This window comes from Idiotropiscis lumnitzeri, chromosome 2 (assembly GCF_059441095.1).
Source record: "Idiotropiscis lumnitzeri isolate Australia: NSW breed Sydney's pygmy pipehorse chromosome 2, RoL_Ilum_1.0, whole genome shotgun sequence".
Classification (NCBI taxonomy): Eukaryota; Metazoa; Chordata; class Actinopteri; order Syngnathiformes; family Syngnathidae; genus Idiotropiscis; species Idiotropiscis lumnitzeri.
Window position 1 is genome coordinate 2,847,149 of NC_142392.1, and position 12,296 is coordinate 2,859,444.

The 12,296-nt window shown below is 45.6% G+C and overlaps 1 protein-coding gene across 3 annotated transcripts; it reads right to left on the reverse strand.

The window, feature by feature from the left end:
• Window positions 1-22: 22 nt before the first annotated feature.
• On the reverse strand, window positions 23-8,843 carry LOC148341249 (transmembrane and coiled-coil domain protein 3-like). 3 transcript variants are annotated; one of them, XM_088288411.1, is made up of 6 exons: window positions 8,562-8,843; window positions 3,764-3,913; window positions 3,555-3,644; window positions 2,775-3,463; window positions 2,270-2,405; window positions 23-2,191 (listed from the first exon to the last, which is right to left on the reverse strand). In XM_088288411.1, exons 1-6 carry the CDS (start codon window positions 8,562-8,564, stop codon window positions 1,886-1,888), a joined length of 1,374 nt encoding a protein of 457 aa, XP_088144537.1. In that variant the 5' UTR covers window positions 8,565-8,843; the 3' UTR covers window positions 23-1,885. The 3 variants fall into 3 exon arrangements, with proteins under 3 accessions (XP_088144537.1, XP_088144539.1, XP_088144538.1); XM_088288413.1 differs by having other exon boundaries at window positions 8,548-8,843; XM_088288412.1 differs by lacking the exon at window positions 8,562-8,843 and adding an exon at window positions 4,001-4,947.
• Window positions 8,844-12,296: the final 3,453 nt, after the last annotated feature.

Consider the following 12,296-nt stretch of genomic DNA (forward strand, 5'->3'; position numbering starts at 1 on the left):
TTATTAGGCACCAAGATTACAGTTGCGATTTTCCAGTTTATTTTCATTTGTATTTTTATTTTTCATTTCAACAACAGCACGTTTATGTCTACTGTTAATACAGCCAATAAGAACTCTGTCCTCTGGGAGCCAGTCGTGCACATGAGCAGGACTTGTAAGAGATCAAAAGATGGCATAAAAACAGAAGTTGTAGGGGAGAAAAAAAGCTACAGAACATCGAGTGAATAATGCATGTAGGCCAGCCACATCAATGATGGATGATGCATCAAAACTATTTGCTCTGTTTACCATTCGAAAGAGAACAATGTTTTTCATTCCAAATTATGCTTGCAGTGCACTTCACAAAAAAATACATGGGACATTTAAAAAAAAATCATATCTATAAAAAAAAAACATAAAAAGTGGAATACCAACAGAAACAAATGTTTAAAAATGACAGCTTTTTGTGACAATTAAAAAAAACATAAACTACAGGTAAATGCCATTTTGAAAGGACACGAACGAGGCGCCATTTTGCATCTTCACAGTGATATCTGGTGCAAGCGCTGCAGTCCACCTCCAGCATTCAGGTCACACTGAACACCACGTGGCCACTCCAGTCTAAGTGATAAAGGCCACTTGGGATCGCTGAAGTGTCACCATTTTACAGAAAACCTCATCTGAGTCGCTCCTTACGGGACTGGACAGTCTTCAAGTCAAGGGTACAAAAAAAATTATATAAAGGAATTATTAAGAACATGTGCGGCAGTTGGGAACGTTCTGAACTGTGCTTGAACGCAGCACAAAACATCATAAAAGGCAGTTCAGTTTTTTTTTTTTCCTTTGCTATTTTATTTTTACCCGCAATGAGAGCGTTTCACAAAACACTCCCCCAAAAAAATGAGACACAACAACAGTACATGTGCTTGAGGAACATTTTGACCATTTGGGAAATATTCAACGCCTGCACCGTTAGCGTGTACAAGAAAGACAGACAATCCTAATTGTGGGTGACGCATGATCGTTTTGAGGCTTATAAAGCTTGTAATGCATCGCATCATATCATAGCAGTTACACGATGCCATGCAAAAAATGTTACGAACAGTAAGCCCATTTCCCAAATGTCGAAAAGACGAGTACACAAAAACAAAAAACACAAAATCAGATTGTGAAACATTGAACAAGACGCACAAAATGAACTTCCCTGCAAGGCGGGCTGTGGGCGTGTGGCGTTTGTCTTTTCCGAAGGCAGCGTTGTGACCAGCTCAGTCTTCAGCTTCTTCGTGGACGGCGTCGCTGGCGTCCGTCAGCAGTTTTTCTGGAATTTTGTTCCGTCCCGGCACGTGAGCGCGAACAAGTGCTGGTGTAAAAGGCTATGTGTAAACTCTTCGTTTGGTGTCTCCATGGCGACACACGAATAAGCTACGAAACTCACAAAAAAAGTTCAGGATATTCAACCTGGCGGTGAAATTTCAGGATGAACCTTAAATTGTCAATAATGTTCACGGGTGAACGAAATTTGACCTTTTGTAAACTGTTGAACGTTTCCGTACTCTTTGCACAACTTGCAGTGAGGCTCCCTCTAGTGGTACATAACAGTATTACTGAATTAAGAATTAAAAAACTGCAGAAGCTTAAAGTGGCTTTTTTTTTTTTATCCAGTAGCATAAATGTGTGAAGACAGTTCCATTTGCATTAAATGTTTTGTTTTTGGCACCCATCTGGAATTTAGGAATAAAACCTCTGCATCTGCCATTTTTGAAGAACACGTATTGTATTTTAATTTTGGTCATTATGATGCTACTTAGAGATCAAATTCCCCCCCACGTATTTTTGGCATCAGAAGTAAGAGAACCAGTGTTTTAGTGCATTTGAGGTTCATCCTGAACAGCTTTTGGCGCCGTTCTCAGTGCGGCAGCAGCAATCGTTCCAGCGCGCACTGCAAATGCTCCCAGTTCTTCCACAGCAGCGCCAGCAGCGACACGCCCACGCAGGTGAGCGCCAGGTGGAGGCGGCTGCGCAGTAGCGGGGCGGCAAACTTGGCCGCCGTGGACACGCACACCAGGATGACGGTGGCGATGGCCAGCATGATGTTGATGCACTTGCCCAGCAGCACCTTGGCGTCGGCGTTCTCCAGCTGCACCGTTTGCTGCTGCTGCTGCTGCTGAAGCTCCAGCTTGGACACGCGTGTCTGGCACGACTCCAGCACCTCCTGAACACGCACACGCATATATATTAGCTCCTCGCCGCTGTGTAAGATATTTTCCGGGGTGAGGTCGGCGCCGCTTACCTGGATGTCCCTGGCCCTCTCGTAGGCCTGGTAGGCCACCTTCTCCTCGATGCTGGCCAGCTCCTGCTTCAGGTTGCTGGTTTCGTGCTGGTGGAGCTCCGTCAGGTCGTTCAGCTGGTCCTCCAGGCGCTCGTACCTGACGCCCAAAACGCACGGCAGGAGGGTTCGAGGGGTTCAGTGCAACTTTCAAAGTTCAAGACCAAGAATTAGAGTGATCGCCAGGTCAGTTATGAGGGGACCGGTACTTTGAGACGCACCCCTCGACTGCGGGGTGAATCCATATCAAGTTTTACAGTCACTATTATATATACGATTTTCGTACAGTATTTGCCGTTTTTGTGTTCAGGCCAAAGCAATAACTTTGGCGCCATCTGGTGGGATCGAGATCATTTTCTCGGTTTGAGATAAAACGTGAGCAATACGATGTAAGCTTGCATCCAACAACATTGCAGCTCTGCTTAGCGTCAGGCTCGAGTGGTTGTGATTTTGTGAGTGAAGCGCACACCTGTATCGCTCCTCCTGTAGCACCTGAGTGAAGTATCCATAGTCACGTTTAAACTGCGCGTTGAGGGCCTCGATGTCATCCCCAAGCTGTGTCTGCGCCTCGCGGATGTCTCGGACCATCTCCAGGACCTCGGCCAGTCGGCCGCCGCCGCCGTCGGGCTTGGCGCCGCTGCCCGAGCCGGCCGCCGAGCCGCCGGCCGGGTTGCCGTTGGAGTCGGCGGACGCAGAGGTCCCGGTGGAGCACTCGTCGTCGCTGTGGTACTTGCCGGTCTTGGCCACGGTGGTGGCGCTGCCGCTCAGTCCGCGCCCACCGCCCTCGGCGCGCAGCCCCGAGCCGGCGTCCATGCTCTTGAGGTGCGCGATGTTGTCGGCGCTGCCGTATCTGTTCCGGATGAGGTTGGCGAAGCCGCGCGACTTGTTGAAGAAGAACGGCGGCGAGAGCGACACGCCCGGTCCGACGGTCTTGACCTTGTCCAGCGTGTGGTGGCGCCCCGAGGCGCTGACGTCACGCAGGCTGCCCTCCTTGCTGTGCCCCCCCGAGTCCCGGGCGCCGTCCTTGTGGCCGTGCTTGCCGTTGGCCTCGCTGTCCCTGGCGCGGCGGTGGTACTGCTCCAGCTTCCTCTGCAACCTGGCGATGGAGTGTGCTGACTTCTGGTTCTTCTTCTCAAACACCTGGCGGATGCGCACCATCTAAAACGGCAAACAAGTGGAACAGGTTTCGGTAAATTCCCAGGGAAGTATACTTTGGAAAAGGTTTTTTTGTTGTTTTTTTTTTTTTCACCTGCTGCTTGTCGGCATTGTTGACCAGCTTTAGGTACTCGGCCACATTCTGGTCCCGCGCCGTCTGCTCCACCTTGATCTGCTCTGTCACCTGAAGCACCAGGACAGTTTCCATGACGACAAGATGTGTCAACAGTCTTGATACCTGACACAAACTGTCAGGGGTCCTCAATAGGCGGAATCGGGGCCCTGATGCATTTCTATACAAACCTTGAGGATCTTCTGCTGCAGGCTGTCGATGCCCAACGCCCCCTTGTTGAAGTCCAGGCCCACGCCGTCCACCACGTCCAGGTTGGAGTCGGAGCCGCCGCGCCGCATGGGCACCGGGATGCTGAGGACATCGCAGCCGCTACGCTCCGCCTGGACGCACACATGACGTGGGGGGAAAAAAAAATAAAATCAAAGTGCTGCCGTGTTCTCCGGCGAAATCGCTGTCATCATTCGCACCTTCACTTTAATTCACTTGGGAGTGACAAAAACAGCTTGAAGCGAGCACACTGCGCCTCTTGTTTGGAGAACTGTGAAGGTAAGTGTCTTGGTTTCCGTTTCCAAAAGTCATCTTATACAATGGCCTCCAATTTCTTGAAAGTAATGGAGTGAAAAGGAACTTTTTAATTAGTTGTGGAGTGCTTTAAGGAGTTTCAAAAGGATGAGAGGGCTAAAATGGAAAAAAAAAAAGGGACACCTCGGTCTGGCACGGAACGTTTTTTTTTTTTGCAAGTTGCTGATTTAAATACAACGTAAAACTGAACAGTCAGTTCACCGCATTAGTCGTGCTGCTCTCGGGACAAATATGGAATTTTAACACAGGACTCCTGCAGGCCTTAATCCATCACACTGCGGTTTTTGCCAAGGACTTTGTGTATGTGATGCGCGCTTGTGATACGCAAACCGATGCTGATCCATGAATAAAAATGGGGACTAATGCATCACGGAGATAACCTCCGCCGCTTTGCAACAGCAGCTTCATTTCCACGTAATCTACACTTAAAGCAGTGTATATAAGTGCATGTGTGTGTGCGTCCGCGTGTTGTGTGAGTGTGTTTTGACGCCTCTCCAATGGTGCTAATGGCACTTTTAATCAAGCGAGCTCGGTTGTTAACACGGGGGAAGAATAAGCGACACAGCTCAGTTGGCTCACGTCACTAAGCACCAAAAAAAAAAAAAAACATCTATGTTGGTGCCAAAAAGAGGGGGGGACAGATAGAAGAAGCCGTTCTGCTAAAAGAGTGTGCACATTAAAACGTTGACGTCTAAATTAAGGCTACATTTCAATTCGGAGCACGCTCACGCACACAAGTTCATTAGGGAAAAGGAAAAGGACACATTAAGGTGAAATGCAAAATGAGTCGGAGGCCGCAGGAGCTTCAGGGAGGAACATCCTGCAAGGGGGGGGGGGGGGGGGGGGGGGGGGGCGTCAAACATACTCGCAAAAAACATACACGTGCACGCAGGATCACTTTTAGTGGCCCTGAGCCAACGGAGGCAAAGTACAAAGCTACCGGCGTCTTGTATTCAGCTCCACTAGAAAAAAAAATCTAAATCAAAAACTAAAATAACATAATAGGCAAAACTAATGCGGGAAAAAAAAAACAACGTGAGTAGTTTGGTTTGTTTTGGGGGTAAAAAGTGCACAACTGCACACTTGTGGAATTTCCAGATCCCACATAGTTGAAATAATTCAAAACATGTGTTGCTATAAAATATGCTCGACAGTATACGTTTTGACGGGCTGCACTCCACAAATTGGCTGCGGGGGAGTGAATCCAGCGACAATTGCGGCTGGTTATCGAGTTCAAAATCAATCAAATGTTGGCAACACACAGCTGGCTAATATAACAACAGTGACAACATACAAGACGCGTGCAATTAAACAGCTTAAACGCCTCACTTTACTTTATGTTTCTATTCGACACGCTTCAAACGCTCCGACGCGACGGCACGGGATTTAAGAACCAAATAATGCATTAAAAAAAAAAAAATTGTCGTAATCCCTCCTCTTCTCTACTCTTGTAATCCCGACAGTTTAATCTCAAAAAGATTACCCAGCAACCCTTGCTTCCTTTTTTTTGGGGGGGGGGGGGTGGCTCTAAATTGCTGAGGAGGCCAGGCGACGATTTTGGACATTGATGGAATTCCGAGATTTTTGGAAGAAGACCCAAAAAGAAATAAATAAGAATAATGCAAGTGGGCCATTACAAACAGTAAATCGCAAACGTTTTCTCTCCACAGGTTAGTGGAAAAGCACTACTTTTGTCTAAATAGATTACAAACAAGCATACCTTGAAGCAAAACTAAAACATATCGTGTCAGTGGAAACATCAATTAAATTAGTGCCATTTTTTTTTCTCCTAGTGAGGGAAAAGAGCAACATTTATTTTGAGGGAGGCGTTTATTATTTGTCTTTCTGATTCCATTTGTGACATTTTTATCATCCCTGTGGAGGCAATTTTGAGATCAAACTAATGATGTGCTTCTCACACTGGCACTGGATCAGATGTGTGTGGATGACTAACATGTGGGGGTGTGTGTGTGTGTGTGTGTATGTGGGGGTGTGTATGTGTGAGTGTATCACTTTCACGGGTCGCGTATTTGCGCCTGTCTTAATCCACAGCGTGTAACTCACACACCCGACAAGGCTGCCGCTGGTGAGTGTGTGACTATCACCGGCGGGATTAGCCCACATTAGCTCGCTAATCCGTGTACACCGAACCCTCGTACCTTCGACGTCGCGAAGAGTGACGTCCATCCGCCGCGAGCCTGGAACAACATTGAGCCGGTTGCTAGCTGTGACAACGGAGATAAATGAAAAGGCCCACCAGTAAGGCCATCAGTCGCAATCTCTCTCCTCCCCTTTTTCTTGCCTCTCAATGGCGAAAACCAGCAAAGTGCCGTGTCAATCAAAAGCATTAAACGCTTCAAGCTCACATTTAAGATCCGGCGCCGCATTTATTAAAGCCGCTTTCAACCATTCAGCAGACTTCCCACACAGAAATGTATTATTTGTATAATATTGACATACAAATCCTAAAAAATATACTTCAAAATAGATGCGCACGGTCATTACATTTACATTTTTATTTGGTTCAAGTGAACGTTAAAATACTTTCAACAAGAAACAAACTACTCTTCTCACTATTCTTACCCCGGACCACCGGAGGGCAGCATAGCAAAATTGGGTGGTCTAAAACGACAAATCAAGATGATCAGATTTGCTGTCACAATTTTGCCATCTGAAAATGAGTCGGGCTTTGTCTGTGACAAAATAAAAATGGCAGCAAAGGTAACAAATGCAAAATAAACGCCCACGAGGAAAATGTACGGCAGGGTGCCTGGAGGCCAACGAGTCAGGAAGCGCAAACACAGCTTGAGACTTTCACTCCACAAACGACAGGATTATTATGATTATGTAAACACGCAAACGAGAGCAAATGGGCATTAAAAGGCCGTCCATATTGATGTCCTGATAACAAGACAAACAAAGTCGAGCAAATCCATTTCCTCGAAGGGAAGCTTCTTATCACACGTACGGCATCATGGAATAATGCCACCCCAGCTAAAAAAAAAAATCAAATAAATTCTCTGTGCCCGATGTCGTGAGATTGCCATTTTTTAGCACCCTCAATGTATTCTGCTAATTTACAATGTCAAGAATCAAACAGTTTTGTGTGTTATGATTAATTCATTGCGATGTGCTGCTCCTTCTGGTGTACATCCCTCGGCCACCTGAGGGCAGTATTGTACAAAGGTATAAATGGAGATGTGAGTCCTCAGTAAGATGCAACAATATTAGTCATTTTTTGCAACATGAATAAGCGATGGTGTTCGAATTTATTCTCTACAATCCCTACTCCCTATACGAAGGAATTTTCGTGGATTATATTTCCTAGTCCACCCTTTGTAGTGGTCAGGGAGCAGAGGATGAGCGGATGATTCCGAACGCAGCCTCCATAATTGGTCCTTCTGTCCAAATGTCAAAGGGAACCTCTGGCCTCCGAAATGTAATCAAGTAATCCGAGTGAGATGGAGCGTTTCAATCCTATCTCCGGGATGGAAAACGGTCGCTTGGCAAATGAGACAGCCTGGAGTGAACGTGTATGAGCACGACGGCGCAAGGAATCACCTCAACACCCCCGGAGGAACGAATCCGGGAAGGTGTTTGCAGTCAAAAACAAGACTGGGACGATGTTCCGTTTGGAAACTCTCATCTCTGAGTTGATCTAGACATCGTGACCTTTAAATAGAGGCCCACTCGAGCTTGATAACGCAGGTCAGCGTGATCTGCGGCGTTTATGTCAACAATGCACAACTTGAAGGAAAATAACATGCAGCCACTATTTACTGCAAAGAAATGATTTGAATCAGAACGTGTACACCGGACAAACCTGTTCTGCCTTGCTTGCATTCTTACTGTCCAAAACAACCTCCATGACTGCAAGTCGAGTTTATACTGTATGATTGATTGCAAGCAGCAACACTGCCAAACTATGAAAATCAAGTCATCTCCGCCAAACTCAATTTATAAAATGAATGTTTTAAAAAGTTGCACGTTTCAAGAAAAACAAAAAGAACACCACTCAAGAACAAAAGCGTGCCGTTTAGTATTGAGGAATAATCACAGATCGGGGTGATATACACGCAAGATAAAATACTCCAAATAGCGTGAAGTATTGTTTGTTTGCCGCTGATAAACACTCACCCTCGATAGAAAACATTATTTTTGTCAATGAGATCTGGCATGGTAAGTGATGGCATTTTTTTTAAAGAGCAGGTGACAGGTGTTTGAGGTTCCACTCGAGTGTTGCACAGATACTTTGTTTATACTTCATGACTATTATTATTTCATAGCAGAATCGCTTATCGGTGACGAGTTACCTGATTTGTTTGCATCAACGTGGCATGCAAATTAGCAATACAGTGCAACAATAATCAAATTATACGTTTTGCAACAGGGTGCAATTGATTTACGTCTCAACTTCTTTAGAACAACATACATCAACACGTTTACCATATTAGCGTCGATGGAGTAACCGCAGCCCGAGTTGTGTGAAACTTTTCCCCGCAGCTGCTCCACCGGCTTCGGGCATATCTCCGGCTGGCACCACAGCGTTGCAGTCTTCGGCTTTCGAGCGACCAGTTACCGGCTACGTAACGAAAACATCCCCGATGCCAAGATAAGCGGATGCTCGACGCGACAATACACCGACTCCTCCTGGGAAGAGGATGGTGAGGTTTGCCGACCGTGGCAGCCCGCCGCCACCGCTCTGGCAGTTGACAAGCCGCCCGCAAATCCAAACTACAGCGACCCATTTAAGCCCCGCCCGCCGCGTCCGGAGCAGGGAGGCGAGGCCTGACAAATCGATTACACTCTGCGTAAAATAATGAGCGCGCGTAAATCCGTTAAAATAAAAAAATGAAGAATAATGATAATAATAATAATAATAAATTGTAAAAATATATTAGCAGGAGAGGAAGCTTAAAAAAAGTTTCAAAAAGAGAAAAATCAACTTTTTAAAAGTGATTAAAATTGAAAATGTAAACGTTTCATACCATTGCAATAAAAGTATGGAATTAAAAGTTTAAATGAGTGGTGCTTTATTTCCTAATCAATATATCAATTCATCTTTATGTCATTTTCTGCTTGAATTTATGTTTACAGAATGTCTGGCTGGTTTACTGCAACATTTTGTGTCCTGAATCATTAATACATGTGGGCCCAACAATAATGAAACTAATTAGTGTGCTTAGTGTAATGTGATCTTTCAGGTCTCACTCTTTGTTAATAATTCATCTCATCAGGCCATTTTGTCACCAGAAGTGTGCGGGTAGGAAAAAAAATAAACAGCTCGTTGAAGTGCTTCGCCGTTCTCTAATGCAAACTTTGAACCCGCTGAGTCCACCTTATGAGGACACTCTGCGGGATATTAATCACCATTGCCAAATGCGTGCGCTGACAGCACGGACCCCCCTAGGGGGCTTTGCCAGAGGCCTTGTGCTCTATTATTGAAGTCACACTGTTGTTATGTCTCTGCACGAGTGTGTGCATGCGTTGATTGATGGTCTCCCAGCTCTGATCAATACTAATAACTTCCCACACTTCCAGTCCATTTCAGCCGCGTATCGATCAGTGTGATCGATACGCGTGTGTAAAATAGAGACAAGGGAGACGTTTAATTGTTATTCGTTCTGGATGTGATTACACGAAGAGTGATGATGATGACGATGATGATGATGATGTGCCTCAAGAGTGAGCGGAGATGCAAGCTCCCCATATGACACCATTGTTCTTCCCTGCTCGTGCTCCTGTTTGTTTTCTTTACGGACTTCCTGCCTCGCTTCCCGTCTCCGACCAGAGAGACTTGGACGCAGATACAGAGAGCCGAGTAGCTAAAAAGGAGGGTTGGGCCGAGGGCGGATGTTTAGGCCACAAGTGGGACGTTCTAGTTTGGAATGTTGGAGCAAAGATGCAACCTTATGGGAACGCCCTGAAATGTTTAGAAGGAGGAGGCTACGAATGTTCCCGCGGGATCCGGAATGTGGGATGGTCCAAAATGTCACGAACCAGGGAGGGCTGTTTGTTAGTTATTCTTTTTTTCAATGAATAAGTCAGTCAGTTAGTTGATTGGTCAGTCGGTCGGTCACTTACTCAGGTGGAAATTTGGTTGGTTATTCTTTTTCAATTTGTTACACAGGTGGTCTGTCATTTTGTTCGTCGGTCGTTATCTGGTTAGTTAGTCGGTTGGCCAGCTGGTAGGTTTCTTAGTCTGTTGTCCCGTTGGCAGGTCAATTCGTCACATGGTTCAGTTTGGTCCGTTATAGCGTGGAGGTGGAGCGTTTGGGCTGTGCGGACGGCAAGATAACGCACAGATCGGGGGAATTTGCGGTTTGTGCCTGCCTGGGGAATTTTCCAAATTGGACGTCGACGGGGTGTCTGTGGAGTTTAAAGATAACTTAACATCCGCTGCATGCGGAGGAAGTGATAGACAGGAGACAGACGCCGAAAGTGAAATGCGACGCCGAAAACTAAGTGACAGAACATCCTCGGTCGAAGACGCTTCGAGGAAGGAGGAAATGATTCTTTGCCAAATTATTTATTTATTTATTTTCCACAAAACGATCGCTCATGTTGCTCGGCGACACTTCATACGTGTCCTGAGGGAAAACAATCAGTCTTGTTATCTATTCATGAGCTTTCGTCATCTGCACTTTGCATCCAGAGCTCACGTTCAAATCCTCCTCCACATGTGCAAATGTGCTCATACGTGTTGCTTTGCTTGTCCGTGTTGTCTTGTGGTTGCACGGATGCTGCTCAGCCTCATTAAGCTCGCTAGCAGAGGACGAGTAATGACGCTTACGTGTGCGTAAACACAAACATGCTGCTGCAGCACCGGCAAACAACCCGCATACACGCCATATAAATGTCAAACATGGATTAAAACATTCTATATTTTTAATTATATTGAGATCGATATTTTCGACAGTTTCGACTTTTTTTTGTAGTATTTTTGTTTGGTGGTGTGCTATGAAAGTGCCTTGGGTCAATAAATTTGAAAAGAAAAACCTGTCTAGCCTTAGAGTTTCCCCCATTTTCCCAATAATGGCATTTTTTTTTCCTGGCAGACGGTCGCCTCTTTTGTGCGTTCCTGGCAGGAGAACTAAATCACCAGGGCGGCCTGAATGGACTCGCCAAGGCCGGAGAACATCTCGTGGTGTCTCTGGCGGTAAATTGAAGGCGACGCTGCTCGCTGAGCAGATGCGGCGCTGTCACCGCATATCACACGCTGACAAGTTGGCCTTTTATGTTGCCATCCAAGCACTTTTCCACTCAATTGTGCCGCTCGAGCAGCAGATGGAGCCACCAAGCGCAGCGGCGGAACATCTGCGGGATGCTGGGCGACATGACCTCCTCCAAGGCCGGTCGTCACCCTCGTAAAAACACCCACTTCAATCCAGTCATTTTGAATTAGGAGTAAAAATGTCAATACGAGATTCCTCTATTAATGGCGTTGCATCTTTATCTTACTCCTAAAGTAACTTCAACCATCCGGATAATTAGAGACACCTCTCAAAACGATTATAAATGTTCTAAAGCAGGAGTGGGCAAACTTTTTGATTGGCGGGCCACAATGGGTTCTAAAATTTGACCGAGGGGCCGGACCAGAAGCAGATGGATGGAGTGTTTTGGTAGCCTCACCTCATCGGAGAAAATAAATACATTTAATTTTAAATGAAGATGAACAAAGGCATTACAACACGGTATCTGTCTTTGGCACGCCGAAATATTTATAAAATACATTAACAAGGTTTATTCATTTAATTTTTTTCAAGTTGGGCGGGCCGGATTAAAACGTTTAACGGGCCACATGTGGCACCCAGGCCGCAGTTTGCCCACGCCTATTCTAAAGAGATTTGATGTTGCCGGTTTGGACATTGGAACGTTGCACCCCGCCTTGGCCCGATCTATTCTAAATATATCTATGGCCAAGAATTTGGCCTTGATGGCCTCTATTGATCAGGTGCCTTCCTCGTTGAAGAAAAAAACATTTGTAACGCCAATCTCAAAATTTAAACGACAGGAGCAGTAAAGGAAAAAAAAAGCTTGCTTGAGTGTAAAAGACTCATAAAAAAAAAAAAATATATATATATATATATATATATATATATATATATATAATATATATAATATTATATATTTTGTTACGTGGTCAGGTTTTAAGAGCATGCGTGGGCGTCTTTTATGTGT